The following is a 16,622-nucleotide window of genomic DNA, read 5'->3' on the forward strand; positions in this document are numbered from 1 at the left end:
TGTCGCTCCTTTCCTTTCTTCCCGAAGTCTCTTCTTCTCGATCGCCAGCCCACAACCGACACCCAAGGCCAAAACCCGACGAGATCCTCTTCTCCATCCACCTCCACTCCATCCACGGAGAGCAAGGCAGGCGATCGCGCCACGACCGTCGATCCCCCCGTCCGTCGAGGTATGAGACAGGAGGCCGCCAGCCTGGTGGTCACCCGCGACGAACACCAGCCGCGCCACCACAACCGCCCGCCGCCTCCCGAGGAGGAGGAGGAGGAGGAGGAGGACACGGGCGCCGTGGCCCCGCCGTCCTGCGCGACGATCCTGCTGCGGCGGGAGGGCGGCGAGGCCGAGGCGGGGGAAGGCGAGGAGCCGCTGCAGCTGGTCCCGCCGCTCAACTTCGCCATGGTGGACCACGGCGTGTACCGCTCCGGGTTCCCGGACGCCTCCAACCTGCCGTTCCTCGAGAACCTTCGCCTCCGCTCCGTCCTGTTAGTAGTAGTAGTACACGGCCACGTGCACACCTACGTTCTTCTTCGAGGTGGTGGTGACGTGGTTCTGATTCGTTTTGATTTCTCCAGGTGCCTCTGCCCGGAGCCGTACCCGGAGGCCAACCAGGAGTTCCTCCGTGCCCACGGGATCAGGCTGTTCCAACTCGGAATCGACGGCTCCAAGGTTAATGCAAATCCCTTCTCCTTATGGGCATGGGCATCCTTGGCTAAACCTCCTCGAAGGTTTGCCCTTTGAGAATTGCTATATCATGCTTATTCTTGATCCGAAGAAATAAAAGTGAAATGGTAGGCAAGTAAGAAAAGAGGGGGGATAACATGGGCTATCAACTCTGACTAGCTAAACTTCATCCAAGCTTTGCCCCTTGGTCTTCTCTTTTTCTCACTTGCATATGCCTTCTTGCTTGTCCCAAGAAATAAAATCAAAACGGTAAGTGAGTAAGGAAAGATGGGATCAAACATGTCTATTGACTCCGTTTCATAATTCTTGTCATGGTTTTAAACTAAAACCACGGCGGGAATTATGGAACAGAGGGAGTAGTTATTATGATTTTGTGATTAGTCATAGATTCTTCGTTAATATTTGTCCACACGGTAGTGATGGTTGCAATGGTTCTATCTTCTCGAATCTTCTCCATAGTACTTGTGTGCCTGCCGGCACATCATATGCCTTCCGTGGGATTGTGAAGTGGAGTTGCCTTGTCCAAGTTGAGCTTCTCCATAGATGCTTTAGCTGAAAGCGCCTCTCTACCAAATTATATATCGGATGAAGCTTCAATATTTTTTGTAATTAGACAGATGACTTGTATTTCTGACCTGATGGAATAGCTGGATATCTGGTTTAAATGTCCACTGTCGAGTACTTGTTGGCTTAACGAAGGTCGGATTTAGGGGGCTAAATTTATATGATATGTTATTGTAGTAGCACACTATGTGCCAAGTACTGTTCTTTTTACCCCTCTATTGTATATTCCTAAATTTTAGCTGATATAAAAAAAATTGAATACCTTGGAGCACTGTTGAGGAAATCGTTAACCGGTAGTTGCTTGATAGGCTGGCGAGCAGGGGATTAATAGGCTAATCGGCAAGTTAATCGGTCTATTAATCGGCTGATTTATCAGTTTATCGACTACACGGTGACCTTACAAGTAGGGATTAATCGGCCATTTAACTGGTTAATAGGTAAATTCTTGAACAGGACCTTGGAGCAATAACATTATTAGTTGGCCATGTATAAAACACTACAAATGCTAGAAGAATATAGAAGTGTTGAATTTGAGAAACTTGTTGGAATTCAGATTTGAGTGGTCAATTCGGCAAGAGGACACACAAATAACACTTGAAATCCACCTCATGGTGTTGGACCCTAACACACAGATGATCGTTTGAACGGCAAAAAAAAAAAAGAGTCTATGACCCTAAAATGCTATGATCTTGTTTCTAACTAGATATTGCTCTTTTATTACGAGCTGATGACAACCATCTGAAACCTTCGCTGTTATGTTACTCAGTTGTTGTAGTCCTTAGGCATTTTGTGTTATACTTCTTTGGGTTGCATCTTTTGTAATGATACACAATTTATGCTTAGAATTCAGGCATGGTACTTCTCAAAAGGCAAGTATTTTTATCTTCCTTGTCTTTTTGCATGGAGTATTTTTATTTTCCTAATTAACCAAACGACTTGTGTATGTCGTCAAAACATCTTGAAGGTACAGCAAGGTAGGTTTTTGCTCCAACTGAATGAGTAAACTGGTAAAAGACCTTCCTTTCCACCGGAGCAGAAATATTATTGTCATTTATAGTTTCTCGATATGTTTAATGATTTTATTTTGTCACCACCAGTAGAAAATCAATAAACACTTGTATACAAGCATATGGTTCATATCGAGAAACTATAAATATGAGATATGAACCATATGCTTGTATATGAGTGTCTTTTTATTCAGTGGAGCTTTTTTTTCTTCCTTTATTCAGTGGAGCTTTCAAATTTAAGGGAATAACTTGAGGTGTGTCTTTTTATCGAGCCAACGAGGCCACACTCTTTGTCAGTTAGAAGTATTAGCGTTGCAATCCCATGAAGTGGGTTAAGGCACATGAAAGGTGAACATGTGGCACAGAAAAACGGAATCGGATTCTTTTATCTGGATTGGGTTGTTTATTTTGCACTTTGGCGAGGCACCTTGAAAATATTGCGCGATTGATCACTAGAGAAAGTTCAGATCAGACTGGTATTTAACAATTCACCTTATAAGAATGAAATGGCATACACACTCTTTACTAACTGATAACTTAGACCAGAGAAGAGAACCAGAATCTAGCTTCTAAAAGGTACTCCCTTGTAAAGAAATATGAGAGTGTTTAGATCACTAAAGTAGTGATCTAAATGCTCTTATATTTCTTTACGGAGGGAGTAACTTGCTAGATGGCATGTACTGTATAAGAAAGCAGCTTGAAGTTGGTCATTTTCTTCCTTTTGTCGTAGTTCTATCATTTATCTTCATTTTTTCTCTTGTTACCAAAGATTTGGCACAAAGTGGCATTTTTCATTTTCAGAAGCTTACTGAAAATGGATGTTGCTTTCAGGAACCCTTTGTGAGCATTCCCGAAGACAGAATCCGCGAGGCTCTGAAAGTTATTCTAGGTACTGGAATGTTCTACAGAATCCTTTTTTATGAGTCATTTCTTCCTCTGACTGCATATCAAATTCTCATTTGTAGACACAAGAAACCACCCGGTGCTTATTCACTGCAAGCGTGGAAAGGTAAAAATAGCATTGCTGTTTGTTTGGCCTGTCGAAATTTCTATAGCATCTGAATTTTGTATTGCAAACATAAAATATGTGCAGCATCGAACTGGCTGCGTTGTTGGATGCTTGAGGAAACTGTAGCGCTGGTGTCTAACATCAGTATTCGACGAATACCAGCGTTTTGCTGCTGCGAAAGCAAGAGTTTCTGATCTAAGGTTTATTGAGCTATTCGACGTCTCAAGCTTAAAGCATTTACCTGCGTCTTTCTCATGTTGAGCAAGAAGCATACAGTACATGGCAGCCTCTGGGGGCCCAGATTGGCATTTCTTTCGCGTATCTAGTAACATGGCCGATAAGAAATAACTGTTAATACTACTTTTGATTCTGTTTTTGGCTCACAAATCATGAAGTTGACCCTGACAAGTTAAACATTGTAAATCATTTTTGAAGCTAGGGTAGATATTAGATAGGCCGCATGAGTTATATTCTCACCGTTGCTGCATTTATCATGTTTGCTGGCATTATGTAAGCATGTAATAATAGTCTGTAATTATTGTTATGTTGTATACTAAATAAAACTCAGTCTGGCAAGCAAACCTTGTGTTATATTTGGTATTGTCAATTGGATCTGTCCAGTTTTTGGCACTTCTGCTGTTGTGGCAAAGCTTTTGTAGATAATACTGCTCAAAAGATGCAACTGATGCCAGCAACTTCTTGCGAAAATGCATGTCCAAATCATGTAGGCTGGGATAGCTCCTGCTTACATAGAGATAGCAATGCGAGACTAAAGGGTATGCTCCTTGTTTTAAAAATGAAGAGCTTTTGATGAATCCAATTCCTAGCAATGGAACTAAGGGACGAGCTCACGTGATTCCTGTGAAAACGGCATCATGCAAAGTTTCCTTCAAGTCTTAAGAGTGGAGATCCATGTGATGATGTGAAGCATCCAAACATATTTCTTTAATCAACACATCCAAAAGGTGGTAAGTGAGATTTGCCCACTCAATGGAGAGCGCATCGAGATTTGAGAGCAAAATGCAGTCATGAGAGAGGCTGGTAATTGATCACGAGACTCTCACAGAAATCAGGCAAGTAACAGACACCAGACAACACTCAATACTAACATCACAAGCAACATCAGGCAATCAAAACAAAAACAAAAATCAACATCAGTACCAAGAATATACTCCCCAACAGCACCAAAACCCCACAGAAACAGCAGCTTAGTTATTCAGTGAGACACTGGGCAAGGTAATATCTGGCAGATGTGTCTTGGGGCAGATAAAAACACTTGCTTCATTCCAAATCAACACACATACAGTTACTTCACAAATCAGGAGAGAGAGAGAGAGAGAGAGAGAGAGAGAGAGAGAGAGGTTAAAATAGGAACAGACAAAAAAGGGGCAAACATAAAAGCTGAAGGATACATCCTAAAATGCCGCATCCATGCTTCTATCTTGTCAATATACTAGATAAATAAATAGCAGCTACCGTGCACCTTTTGGCTTCAAAGAAACTGATTACTCCTCTGGTCCCTTTCTTGCTCGGTGTTCTTGTACGATGCCTCCTAATTAAATACTTAAGCTTTCTTCTATAATTCGAAGCTCTCCACATTTGGGTTCTCTTCAACTACAAGTTCGGAAGCATAAAATGAGTCGTAAGTACTGGTTCATAGAACTAAATTAAAGGAAAGCATAAGATATAAAACGAAGGCATTTTCATTGTATGCTAGCCACAACATTCAAGCTGAAATGTGATACACTACAGGTAATAAAGTGTCACAGCATATAAAATGCAGGAATATAATAATTGCCTGGATGAACTGAGCTAATAATTCAATTACTTCTGACAAAATTATAGGCTGTAAAGTTACTAACAAAGACGCAAACTCTCAGTTCAGTACAGGAGTAACTGAACAGATGCATCCAACTGGAAACAGATTGACAGAACAGTCGTACTACAAAACATTGTGATTTGCCAACGGAGTTCCAAGTTACAGTCTGCATTAACATTTAACAAACTGTTACTGTTAAGGCTTTATGTGCCTTATGGCCCCTTATATTTAAGCCAATGTTTTGCATGCTCAAATGTATGTTTCACCTCACATAACATGCAGATGATTACACTATTGATGAGCCTTTTTAGTATATGAGAATCAAATGGAGTAAGACAGCAGTCAAAACGACCTGAAAATTGTCGACAACAAAAATATGCACATCACAGTATATTAAGTTGCATACTGTATTGGAAAAAGGCTTTAGTGGGTAAGTTGATAAGTTATTATTGGGTGGTGGTCAAGAAGACCCGGAGAGAAAACATGTAAGCATAACTAACATTCAGTCCATCATGCTTTCAGTTGATAGACTGGGAAAGAGCGAGATACAAGGGGAAAAGGAGTATTTTTCATGATATTGGCTGTATTCTCTTCCCAATGAAGGGCATGCCTCAACTATCCATGCTTCAGAACATCTAGTCCTCAGTGAAAATTTATCTTTGACAATTATTTCAAGAAAAACTACAGTTCACAATATGTTAGACTAGAGTAATCATGATGTTAGTTTGTGAAGGCTGTGAAAGGCCCACCTAGATGCATGACTGCAATTTCTGAGGCTCCACAATCGACATGCTTTTAGTTCAATTTTGACTTAAGCTAGAAGTTGACATTGCAACACAAAACTTTTCCGCATCTATAACTATCATGGGTGCACATATTAAAATTTCAGTTAAAACGACTGCCCTATACTTTGACCTATTTTGCATTTTTTTTTTACTTTCCTCTTCCGTCTCACTAATCTCCTTCCCTCCCTCAATGCGCTTCTCTTTACCTATTTGATGTTTCCACTGTCCAAAGGCACATAGAGTATATGCATCCTTGTTAATTTCCACTATCTCTACCTGAGATGCTGCTTATCAGCTACAGTGAATCAGTGAATGTGCCCTGTCCTACAATGAGTATGAACCAACACTCTGGCCAAACTCCTCATCATTGTTTTTAAGGCGTCCTGCCTTGGACGCTTAGGCGATAAGGCGCCCTGCTAGGGCGGGTGGTGCTCGATTCAGGTTGCCTTACCGCCTTAAAAACATTGCTCCTCATGGAATGGCCATGTCACCGGCTCACCGCCCACATCCAGCAATGACAGGGCAACAGCAGTACAAACCATGTGAGCATTTAGTTTCCAAACCTAAGCAATTATAATATCACCAAACAGTTGTTAGCCTACACAGTATGAGCATTGTAGCCCAATGCTCCTGTGCACAACTAGACCATCCCACCAACCTCTGAGAATCCCAGGGTATTGGCTCCACGTACCAGACTATAAAACAGGGAACTTTCCTGAAGCTTCGACTCACGTTTGCAGCATGTAGTCAGTGAACAGCTTAGCTAAAACTATTGATCTAATGTTCATTTTAACTGATATTTGCTCAGTGATAGACAAAGAAAACAAATTAGAAGCATCACGAAGAAGGGAGATGAAGGTAAATATCAACCTTACCCCAATGCAGCAGATGGACTAGTTGTTCCACCCTCTGGAAAGTAAGCTTTTGAATCGGCTGCTGGATATCCTTTGCAAAGCCTTCTTTGCACAAGGCACCTCAGCATCAGCCAGCTTCTGTAGATGCTGACAAGCACCAGCATCTGCAAGACGCCGTCGTGTTCCATTCCCACCACCCATAGCAAGTGCTAGCAGTACTGAGACTGGGTGCTTTTTGTCAATCTCCTCATTCCGGGGGTTAAGCATCTGCACCAACCTTGTCAGATTCTTCTCATCCCTGACCAACTCCTTTCGATTGGATTTCAAGGTCATCAAAGCAAGTAGTGCACGGCCAGCTGACTCCTGTACGGATGCAGGCTTGGCTACCTCCATCATCTTAACCAGCGTGCCAACACATGGTGCCATGCACCGCTTGGTGTCATCACTCACGCCAGGTGCAAGGTCGGCAATCATATCTGCAGCCATCTGCTGCAACAGGATGCTACCACCACGGCGCATAAGGTCTGTTAGTTGTGCAAAGAACAGCGGGGATGAACATAGGATCCTGGCGGCCGAAGGGACTACTGCGAGCACGTGGATAGCTCGTAGGACAGAATTCTGAAGATCGAGATCGGTGGTGATGTGCAGAGCCTGCAATAGTGGCGGTAATGCACCATCTTGTACAATCTGTTGCTGTGTCTCAAGGTCTCCCATGGACGCGATCGACCACAGGCAGATAACAGCATTCTTCTGTGTGTCAGTGGTGCCACATGCAAGTAAATCAACCAGAACTGGCAACCCACCCTCCTCAACCAACGCTGAGCGCACATCGTCGATGGAGACCACATTCTTGATAGCTGCTACAGCGAGCGCCTGCACAGCCAATGAACCAGAGCCAGGACGGCACGCATTAATCAAGATGGAAACCCCTCCATATGCTGATACAGCCCACGCGCTGCCGGCATCGGCGGTCATGGCCTCAATGGCCACAACGGCACGCTCCCTTGTGGCCGGTGCCGAGGCGGAGTCAAGCACGCGCAACAGCGGGCCAAGGCCGCCCTCGTCGAACACCGCTTTCCGGGATGCACTGCAGGCAGTGGCAAGGAGGGCCACGACCGCTGCTGCGCGGTCCCTCAGCGCCGAGTGGGCCGATGCGTCGAGCATGCGGAGCAGCGCAGCCACATCGCCATCGGCGGCTACGATGTTTGCGGCCTCAGCAGCTGGGTCATTCCCCAGCAACTCCAGCAGCGAGGCGAGGGCCTTGAGCTTGAGGTCGAGGCCCCCGATCTGGAGCCGCGCAAAGGCGTCCCTGATGAAGAGCGACTTGTCGGAGCGGGATGCGGCCGCCGCGGGCACCTGCAGCACAATGGCGTTGGGGGAGGACGCCGACGAATCGACGGAGAGGAGCCCCGAGCGAAGGAGCAGCGAGAGGTCGTGCAGGAGAAGCGTGAGCGAGGAAGCGGCGATGTCGAGGTCGCTCTGGAGGCGCAGGCGCCCGCCGGGGAGGGCCGGGTCCTGGCAGCGCGCGGACAATGCGTGGAGGGAGCGGAGGGGCGGGAGCAGCGAGGCCACCAGATCGGCGAAGAGCGGGTGGCCGGCGGCCGGAGCGGGCGCGGAGACGAGCGAGGACTGGAGCGCGAGCAGCGTGGCGTGCAGCGCGCGCCAGCGGGAGTGGAGCGCGTTGGCGGACGCCGCGGCCAGGAGGAGCGGCGGGAGCAGCGCGTGCAGGATCTGGGCGAGCGCGTCCGCGGCGGCCGGCGGCGGGGGCGAGGGGGAGGGCGGCGGCGTCATGGGCGGCGGCGGGCGACGGTGGAGGAGGGGGAGTGGAGCAGGAGAGGGAGGGGAAAGCGAGGGAAAGAGCGGCGGCAGCACATCACATGGAGTGGTGGGGCGCGGAACGGACGGACGCGATTTGCTTCCGCTGGAAGGAAAAGCTGTAAAGCGGAGGTTGGCTGGCAGCCGTTGCCGGGTGTCACGCGCGAGTCCCGCTTTATTCACACAAACAGGGAGGGCCCGCCGTACTCGCTTGGCAGCGGGGCGGTGAAACTGCCATTCCGGACACGCGGCGAGCTTTCGTGTTTTTTGCTGGTATACTTTCTTGCATCGTGTTGTTTCTCACCAGAAATGCAAGCATGGTGTTTCGTTGTCTCATCAGAAATGCAAGCACGGTGTTTGGTTGCATCTTTGGACGTGTTTGGTTACTTCGATTTTTGTCTGCATTGCATGTGTGTCTCGGTTAGGCTTGGTTCAGAAAAAACAGGTTAAAAATCAATATCTGCACTTTGTTTGGTTGTATGCATATCCACTATCTTGGGGTGAAACGAAAGTTGGTTGCTGGCTTGTTTACGCGAAAACACAAGACACGGTGTTTGGTTACATGCAACGCTTGTTGTCGAGTAACTTCCCCGTGAAGATGGTGCGGTTACCAATATGCTAGCAGGCGGAACAAATCAAAGACACAAAAAATAGATAGCATGGTACGACACTTAAACAAATAGTTTTCAACCAACCCAATACGACAGTCTTAAACTAAACCAACCAACATGCACAACAGAGAGCTCTCCTAGACGTTCACGGCGAAGGCGTCATCGTGCTTCCCGCACTTGGTCACCACTTCTATGTCGTCGTCGTTGAAGACGATCGCCTTCTGGGTGTCAGGGGTCAGCAACTTGAAGGTGACTATGTAGCAGATCTTGATCTGGTGGACAGCAGCGAAGGGGGGCAACCCGTATCGAGGATGACCCTTTCGTTCATCAACCGAACCGTCACCCTCCATGCGCAATCGGTGTTTGTCTTCAGCTTGAACTCCCGAGGCACGGCCTGGAACTGCTTCGTGAAGTCTAGAGGCATAGGCAAACACTCCAGCTTCGGGGCAAGGATCACCTTGCAGAAGTGAGTTGGTCCTGCCTCCTCATGGTAGTGGTTGTAGTTCCCTCGCTTGTCGCTGGGGGGCTCCTCCAGCACCACCTCGTCGTCCAAGGGCGACACCACTTCCTTGCCCTTCTCCAAGACCAGCACCGCCTCCTTGTGTTGCAATTATGCCCTAGAGGTAATAATATTGTATTATTTATTTTCATGTTTATAATTAAGAGTTTATATTCCATGCTATAATTGCTACGAATATGGAATATGTGATTCAGAGGAAACCCATAAGCACGTGTGGAATGATAAACGGTAAAACCTGATTCCTAGTCTTGCCTCTAGGACTAGCTCAAGTGTTGTATGTTGATCATGTTTTCCGGATCCTGTATATTTTGTTAAGTGTAACAATAATTCCAAAAGAACATTGAGAGGATGATGTTAGAAGAATGATCATATTGAATTGACCCAACTTGTTTGTTATACTTTGAGATAATAATCGTCACGAGTCTATTGATATAACACGAAGAGTTAACATATGCTTTAGTTTCTTAGACAATGAGAGTATAATAGTCATTTCATACCAAACGATGGACTTTGGAGTTTCTCAAACGCCATCTATAACATGGTGATCATAACGACAACTTTCAGGTTTATCAGAAAGTATGACAAGGGGCTAGATAGCTCAAGAGTGAGATTTGCTCCTCTCACGATGAGGAGATATTCTTAGGGCCCTCTCGGTATGATGGCATCCATCATCATCTGGCCAGACATAGGTGACTATGTCACAGGGATGCCGGAACATGTCAACGAGAAAGAAGAAGAAAACCGATAACGAGAAGACCGGTATAATGAGCATGAGAATGACTCAAGAGGATACGGATAAATCTCACCTTGGGTTTTTGTAAAGTATCCTGAAGCAAAGGGAATAACATATGATAACCAAAGGTTCACTCGAATATCATTCGTGTATTCATAGGGATCAATATGGATGTCCGTCGTTCCGCTGTTGATCATTGAACGAAAGGGAGTTCGTTCATGTCTATGTTTTACCAAACCTACAGGATCACAAGCTCAAGGGAATCACGATATGTTGAGTGCTAGTGGAGTAAGAGTTATGAGCAAATATTCTAGGAATGGTTTTGGGAACACGAGAAATAGTTTCTAGAGAAACCGAAAGCGTTTCGGGGTTATTGGAAGAGTTTCGAGGTTTACCAGGTAATACCGGGAAATGATATATAGGCGGAAAATATTCCTGGAGACTTTAAATAAATGGTGAAAGGTTCTAATATTGATTAGGAGGCTTTTAGAATTTATTTAATATCGATGGGCTAAGGAAAATACTAAAAGGCTTATTAGGGAGAGTTAATGGGCCCTAAGACCCATTAGTGGAGGCGCCCCAAGGGGAGGCTGAATTTGGAGGTGGAGTTGGACTCCACCACCCCCTAGGCCGGCGCAAGAGGAGGGGAAACCCTTCCCCAAGTAGGACACACCTCCCTCTCCCCTGAACCTATATATACTAAAGGGTTTTGTAAAAGATCGAGAAGAGGGGTCTAGAGGGGGTGATTAGAACCTTCACAAGAAAAGGTAGCAGTTTTTACTATTATTTATGTTAAGGTTGAGTTTAGCGCATGTTAAAGGGCTCATAGTACATTTTACACAAGCATAGCAAGAGTATAGGCAGCGGAAAGAGTAAAGCATGCAAGTGCAAGAATGTCAAAGAGATGGGAATCGGAATGAGCAAACACAATGAAGATGTAGAGATTTTTGGCGTGGTTCCGATATGTGGTGCTATCGTACGTCCATGTTGATGGAGACTTCAACCCACGGAGGGTAACGGTTGCGCGAGTCCACGGTGGGCTCCACCCACGAAGGGTCCATGAAGAAGCAACCTTGTCTATTCCACCATGGCTTACGTCCACGAAGGACTAGCCTCACTCGGGTAGATCTTCACAAAGTAGGCGATCTCCTTGCCCTTACAAACTCCTTAGTTCAACTCCACATGATCTAGGCTCCCAAGTGACACCTAATCAATTTAGGAGACATCACTCTCCAAAAGGTAATATATGTTGTGTTGGTAATGAACTCCTTGATCTTGTGCTTCAAATGATAGTCTCCTCAACACTCAATCACTCTCTCATGGATTTTGGCTTGGCACTGGTACAACGAGGTGCTATACAAACGATTTTTACCCCCTTTCCACTACGGTGTTTGGAATCGTCGCCAAGTGAGTGACTGCAATAGGGGGGTCCTTCCCACACGACTCTGAAACCGTCGGGGATAGAGGGCCTTGATGCATACAGTTATCCCTATAAAACCATTTATGATATCTCGAATATCCCAAATGCTTCATCCTTGCTACTCGTTTGTGCTCGCATTGTCATCGTAGTTGGAGTTCTGTGATTTTACCTAAAATTAGGCACATTTCATGCACGTACCAAACTGGCTCTACGTTTACGATGCCTGGCACATCATAAACAGTTAATGATTGTAAACTGTGTACGATAGGTCGACAATCACACACATTTAGGCCTAGTTTGGCAACACCGTTTTTTCAAAACCATAGTATTCCAAAACCTCAGTATTTTAATAGATGGGCAACAAATACTCCAGTTTCTGAAAACATAGATTTTCTCTGTTTCGATAATACCGCCGAGGTGTTTGGCAAGTGGCAGGTTTTCTCAGTTTTCTTTGGTTTGCATAGATTGTTACGTTGTTGCATGCATACGCAGCTACACTCATCGATCAACTTGTGCTAATCACCACCGTGTGCGCGCAGCTTTGTACGGGCATGTTCTCTCCTAGTAGATGCTAGGAAGGATCTGTATAGAGTTATCTCATGTAATCAATCAAAGACAGAGCTAGTTACGACATGCACTGCAAGTCGACATGTGTTTTCAGCCGGCACTAAGTCGTAATTTATACGTGTATGTGCGCCAGTCTAGCCAGATAGATCGATCGGCTAGCTATCGATTTTAGGTGTCACATGCGTCGATGGCCAGAAGAAGATGGACACAAAGAGACAACCCAACCAACGTTTCTCATTTTTTTAAAAAGAGGTCTGGACTTCTTTTTTATATACTATAAAAATACCACAGTTTTAGAGATACCACGGGTTGTTAAACTATAGTATTTTTTCATCCAAATGACTCAAAGTATTGAATACAAGGTTTTTTCAGAAACCACAGTATTCCTTAAAAACTACAAAAATACTTTGGCTCCCAAACGCACCCTTAGTTTTCCCGCACTGTTTGTGATAGTGTCTGACATCACACACGTTTTGCAAACGACAATTGTGTGCATTGTTACACACGTTTCCTCTTCGTGAACCATGTTGGATTATGATGTATATCGCACATGCTGTGCTTTATAGACCATGTGCGTCGTACTGACCCGCAGACCATAATTTCACCCTAATTTAATTGTTGCTCTTTAAACTTGTACCTAATTTGAACTTGAAAGTAGGCTATAGCTTTATTCATATACACCAGGTTCAAACAACCAATGCATTATTCGATTCACAGGTACATATGTTCAAGAATTACATAAGCACCAAATAAAGAATGATGAACCAGGGTTCTATACTTGTACTGGTACAGATGGTAAATAAAGAGGCGGCAGACATTCTGGTTGTTGAACAAGGTGAGGTGGAATGGCCCTATTGTGCTCTTCTGGATGCAGAAGGCACACACGACTCTAGTCCAACCCCTTGTGATGGTTGGCCGGCAATCATGTAGTTTGAGAGGTAATATTGAGTAAACTGCTTCAGGATCCACTGCAAACGAAAAAAGATTCAGACATTGTCATCTAACACAACTCATTACGGACAGTAAAAAAAAGGCTACAGAGTTCTTACTTACCATCCCGCAGTTCACTATTGTCTTGCATAAAGTGTAAACAAATAGTTTGATTGACATCTTTTGACCCATTTTAATAACAATGTTTATCAGTTTCCTCACTTGATGCTGGTTCATGAATATCTCATTGCCAATACGCAGAAAGGGTTGAAGTGTGGATCTTTGGCAATGACAGATGTACCTAAAAGCACTAAGTTAATATTAGAAGCTAAACAACAATTGCAAAAAGATGTAGTACAACACTCCCTCCATCCCATTATATCAGATTTTATTACATGTATATCTAGACATCATCAGAACATTAAGGTAACACTCTTCCTTGTTGCTATGTAGCCTGGGATTGCATATATAGTCATTCAGTATAATGCATGTTGCTATGTAGCCTCAAATAAATTAAATATGGCCCTAGTTAACCTACTGATAAATGGGTTACAGATATATTCAACGAAATGTCCGATTCGACGATTAATCCCTTATCAGCCCCTAGACTATATGGTACCAGCTACCGATATCCTGAACAGTGAGTACATATAAGCAATGCGATGAAACTAATCTCGATGGAAAACAACATTGTTCTCAATATTGTCCTGTATGGGTACATATAAAGGCGTGTTAAGCACAACAGGGTAAACATCAACCAAATATATCCATGGTAGACAACATAATCTACAAATGATAGCTTCGGTGTGTAGGTTTAAGCACGCTAGTTAAGCAAAACAAGAAGTGGAAAGGTGTGTTAACTGCATCAGGCATAACATTTAAAAACAATCAAATAGTCATTCAAACTGGTATTGTACAGGTCTAAAGTACACTAGTTATTGTTAAAAAATGAAAAGGCATGTTAACTGCAACATCCTTAACAACAACCAAATATCGTAATTCATAGTGGTATTGTTGAAACTGTTATTGATGAAATTGAACTGCACGGCAACTAGTTGCACATATAGAGCATCACATTGTGAAGAACTGAAATAAATAAGGCATAAGGCCATCTCTAGCCGATCCTTTAAAAGTTAACAGACTAAAACTCTTAGTGGATATATATATATATATATATATATATACTCCAACAATTTTTGGCCGTTTCTAGTCGATCCCTTAAACTTAACGTTGTAAACTTCAATTTGATCAAGTTCAAAGTTGGTTCAACCGAAAGTAGCATGCATTCAAACATAAACATAGATAGTTTTGCATAACCGAACATAAAACATAAATTTAAACTAAACTAAAATACCTTCGGTCGAGCCAATCCTTCCTCGTCAGGTATGGTGTGCCGCGAGCCGGGTTCGGGCCGGTGTCGTCATCGGGGTCGTTGGGGAAGACACTCCTCCACTCGTCGACGTCGATCTCCTCGTCCTCGCCGCCCACCTCGACGCCCTCCGTGCCACCATCCTCGCCGCCTTCGACCTTGTCATCGGAGGAGAGCACTATATGAAGGAAATATGCCCTAGAGGCAATAATAAAGTTGTTATTTATATTTCCTTATATCATGATAAATGTTTATTATTCATGCTAGAATTGTATTAACCAAAAACTTAGTACATGTGTGAATACATAGACAAACAGAGTGTCACTGGTATGCCTCTACTTGACTAGCTCGTTAATCAAAGATGGTTAAGTTTCCTAGCCATGTACAAAGAGTTGTCATTTGATGAACAGGATCACATCATTAGAGAATGATGTGATTGACTTGACCCATCCGTTAGCTTAGCACTTTGATCGTTTAGTTTACTGCTATTGCTTTCTCCATAACATATACATGTTCCTATGACTATGAGATTATGCAACTCCCGAATACCGGAGGACCACTTAGTGTGCTATCAAACGTCACAACATAATTGGGTGACTATAAAGATGCTCTACAGGTGTCTCCGATGGTGTTTGTTGAGTTGGCATAGATCGAGATTAGGATTTGTCACTCCGATTGTCAGAGAGGTATCTCTGGGCCCTCTCGGTAATGCACATCAGTATAAGCCTTGCAAGCAATGTGACTAATGAGTAAGTGGTGGAATGTTGCATTACGGAACGAGTAAAGAGACTTGCCGGTAACGAGATTGAACTAGGTATTGAGATACCGATGATCGAATCTCGGGCAAGTAACATACCGATGACAAAAGGAACAATGTATGTTGTTATGCGGTTTGACCGATAAAGATCTTCGTAGAATATGTAGGAACCAATATGAGCATCTAGGTTCCGCTATTGGTTATTTACTGGAGATAAGTCTCGATCATGTCTACATAGTTCCCGAACCCGTAGGGTCCGCACGCTTAACGTTCGGTAATGATCGGTATTATGAGTTTATGTGTTTTGATGTACCGAAGGTTGTTTAGAGTCCTGGATGAGATCACGGACATGACGAGGAGTCTCGAAATGGTCGAGACATAAAGATTGATATATTGGAAGGCTATGTTTGGACATCGGAATGGTTCCGGGTGAGTTCGGGCATTTAACGGAGTACCGGGGGGTTACCGGAACCACCCGGGGAGTCAATGGGCCTTATTGGGCCCTAGTGGGAGAGAAGAGGAGGCAGCCAGGTGGAGGGCACGCCCCTAAAGGAAATATGCCCTAGAGGTAATAATAAAGTTGTTATTTATATTTCCTTATATCATGATAAATGTTTATTATTCATGCTAGAATTGTATTAACCGGAAACTTAGTACATGTGTGAATACATAAACAAACAGAGTGTCATTAGTATGCTTCTACTTGACTAGCTCGTTAATCATCCTAGCCATGGACAAAGAGTTGTCATTTGATAAACGGGATCACACACTACAAAAAAAAGACACATCCGTGACATTTTGGGCCGAACGAAAAAATTTCTCTCATACATATGACACTTCTATGACGATAATTGTGACAAAACCCGGTATCATCATAGATGTGGTGGGCTCCTACTTCTATGATAAAAAATCATGACAGAAAATGGGCTTTTCGTCTTGGGCGGGCCGGAGACGCAGCTGCATGACATTCTTTGGGCCGTCCATGACGGAAAAAACCATGATAGAAGCGAGGGGGAGGAAAATTTCGCGGAGTTCCCGGTTACGGTGGGAGGTCGGGGTCCGAGCGATGTGCGTTTCTCTCGTACATGTACGCGCGTGTGTGTGAGGCATTGGCTCTAACTGAACCCGAGCGAGGCGTTGGGCTCTAACTAAACCCGAGCGATTGCACTGCAGACTACACGTTA

The 16,622-nt window shown here is 44.3% G+C and overlaps 2 protein-coding genes across 3 annotated transcripts; one reads left to right on the top strand and one right to left on the bottom strand.

Annotated features, from left to right (window-relative positions):
- Positions 1 to 41: 41 nt before the first annotated feature.
- On the top strand, positions 42 to 3,849 carry LOC119301119 (tyrosine-protein phosphatase DSP1-like). The gene is made up of 5 exons (XM_037578024.1): positions 42 to 479; positions 570 to 663; positions 3,081 to 3,138; positions 3,215 to 3,258; positions 3,343 to 3,849. Exons 1-5 carry the CDS (start codon positions 172 to 174, stop codon positions 3,382 to 3,384), a joined length of 546 nt encoding a protein of 181 aa, XP_037433921.1. The 5' UTR covers positions 42 to 171; the 3' UTR covers positions 3,385 to 3,849.
- A 666-nt stretch (positions 3,850 to 4,515) lies between these two features.
- Positions 4,516 to 8,507, bottom strand: LOC119301120 (vacuolar protein 8-like). Of its 2 annotated transcripts, none has more exons than XM_037578025.1 (2): positions 6,738 to 8,507; positions 4,516 to 4,872 (listed from the first exon to the last, which is right to left on the bottom strand). In XM_037578025.1, exon 1 carries the CDS (start codon positions 8,505 to 8,507, stop codon positions 6,756 to 6,758), a length of 1,752 nt encoding a protein of 583 aa, XP_037433922.1. In that variant the 3' UTR covers positions 4,516 to 4,872; positions 6,738 to 6,755. The 2 variants fall into 2 exon arrangements, with proteins under 2 accessions (XP_037433922.1, XP_037433923.1); XM_037578026.1 differs by having other exon boundaries at positions 6,733 to 8,507.
- Between the last annotated feature and the right edge of the window lie 8,115 nt (positions 8,508 to 16,622).

Source organism: Triticum dicoccoides, chromosome 5A (assembly GCF_002162155.2).
Source record: "Triticum dicoccoides isolate Atlit2015 ecotype Zavitan chromosome 5A, WEW_v2.0, whole genome shotgun sequence".
Classification (NCBI taxonomy): domain Eukaryota; kingdom Viridiplantae; phylum Streptophyta; class Magnoliopsida; order Poales; family Poaceae; genus Triticum; species Triticum dicoccoides.

What these genes read in the sequence shown, in the direction of transcription:
- LOC119301119 (XM_037578024.1), top strand. Translation starts at nt 172, where the DNA reads ATGAGACAGGAGGCCGCCAGCCTGGTGGTCACCCGCGACGAACACCAG. An exon ending in TCGGAATCGACGGCTCCAAG is followed by an intron (nt 664 to 3,080) that starts GTTAATGCAAAT and finishes TGTTGCTTTCAG; the next exon opens with GAACCCTTTGTGAGCATTCC. An exon ending in TTCACTGCAAGCGTGGAAAG is followed by an intron (nt 3,259 to 3,342) that starts GTAAAAATAGCA and finishes AAATATGTGCAG; the next exon opens with CATCGAACTGGCTGCGTTGT.
- LOC119301120 (XM_037578025.1), bottom strand. Translation starts at nt 8,507, where the DNA reads ATGACGCCGCCGCCCTCCCCCTCGCCCCCGCCGCCGGCCGCCGCGGAC.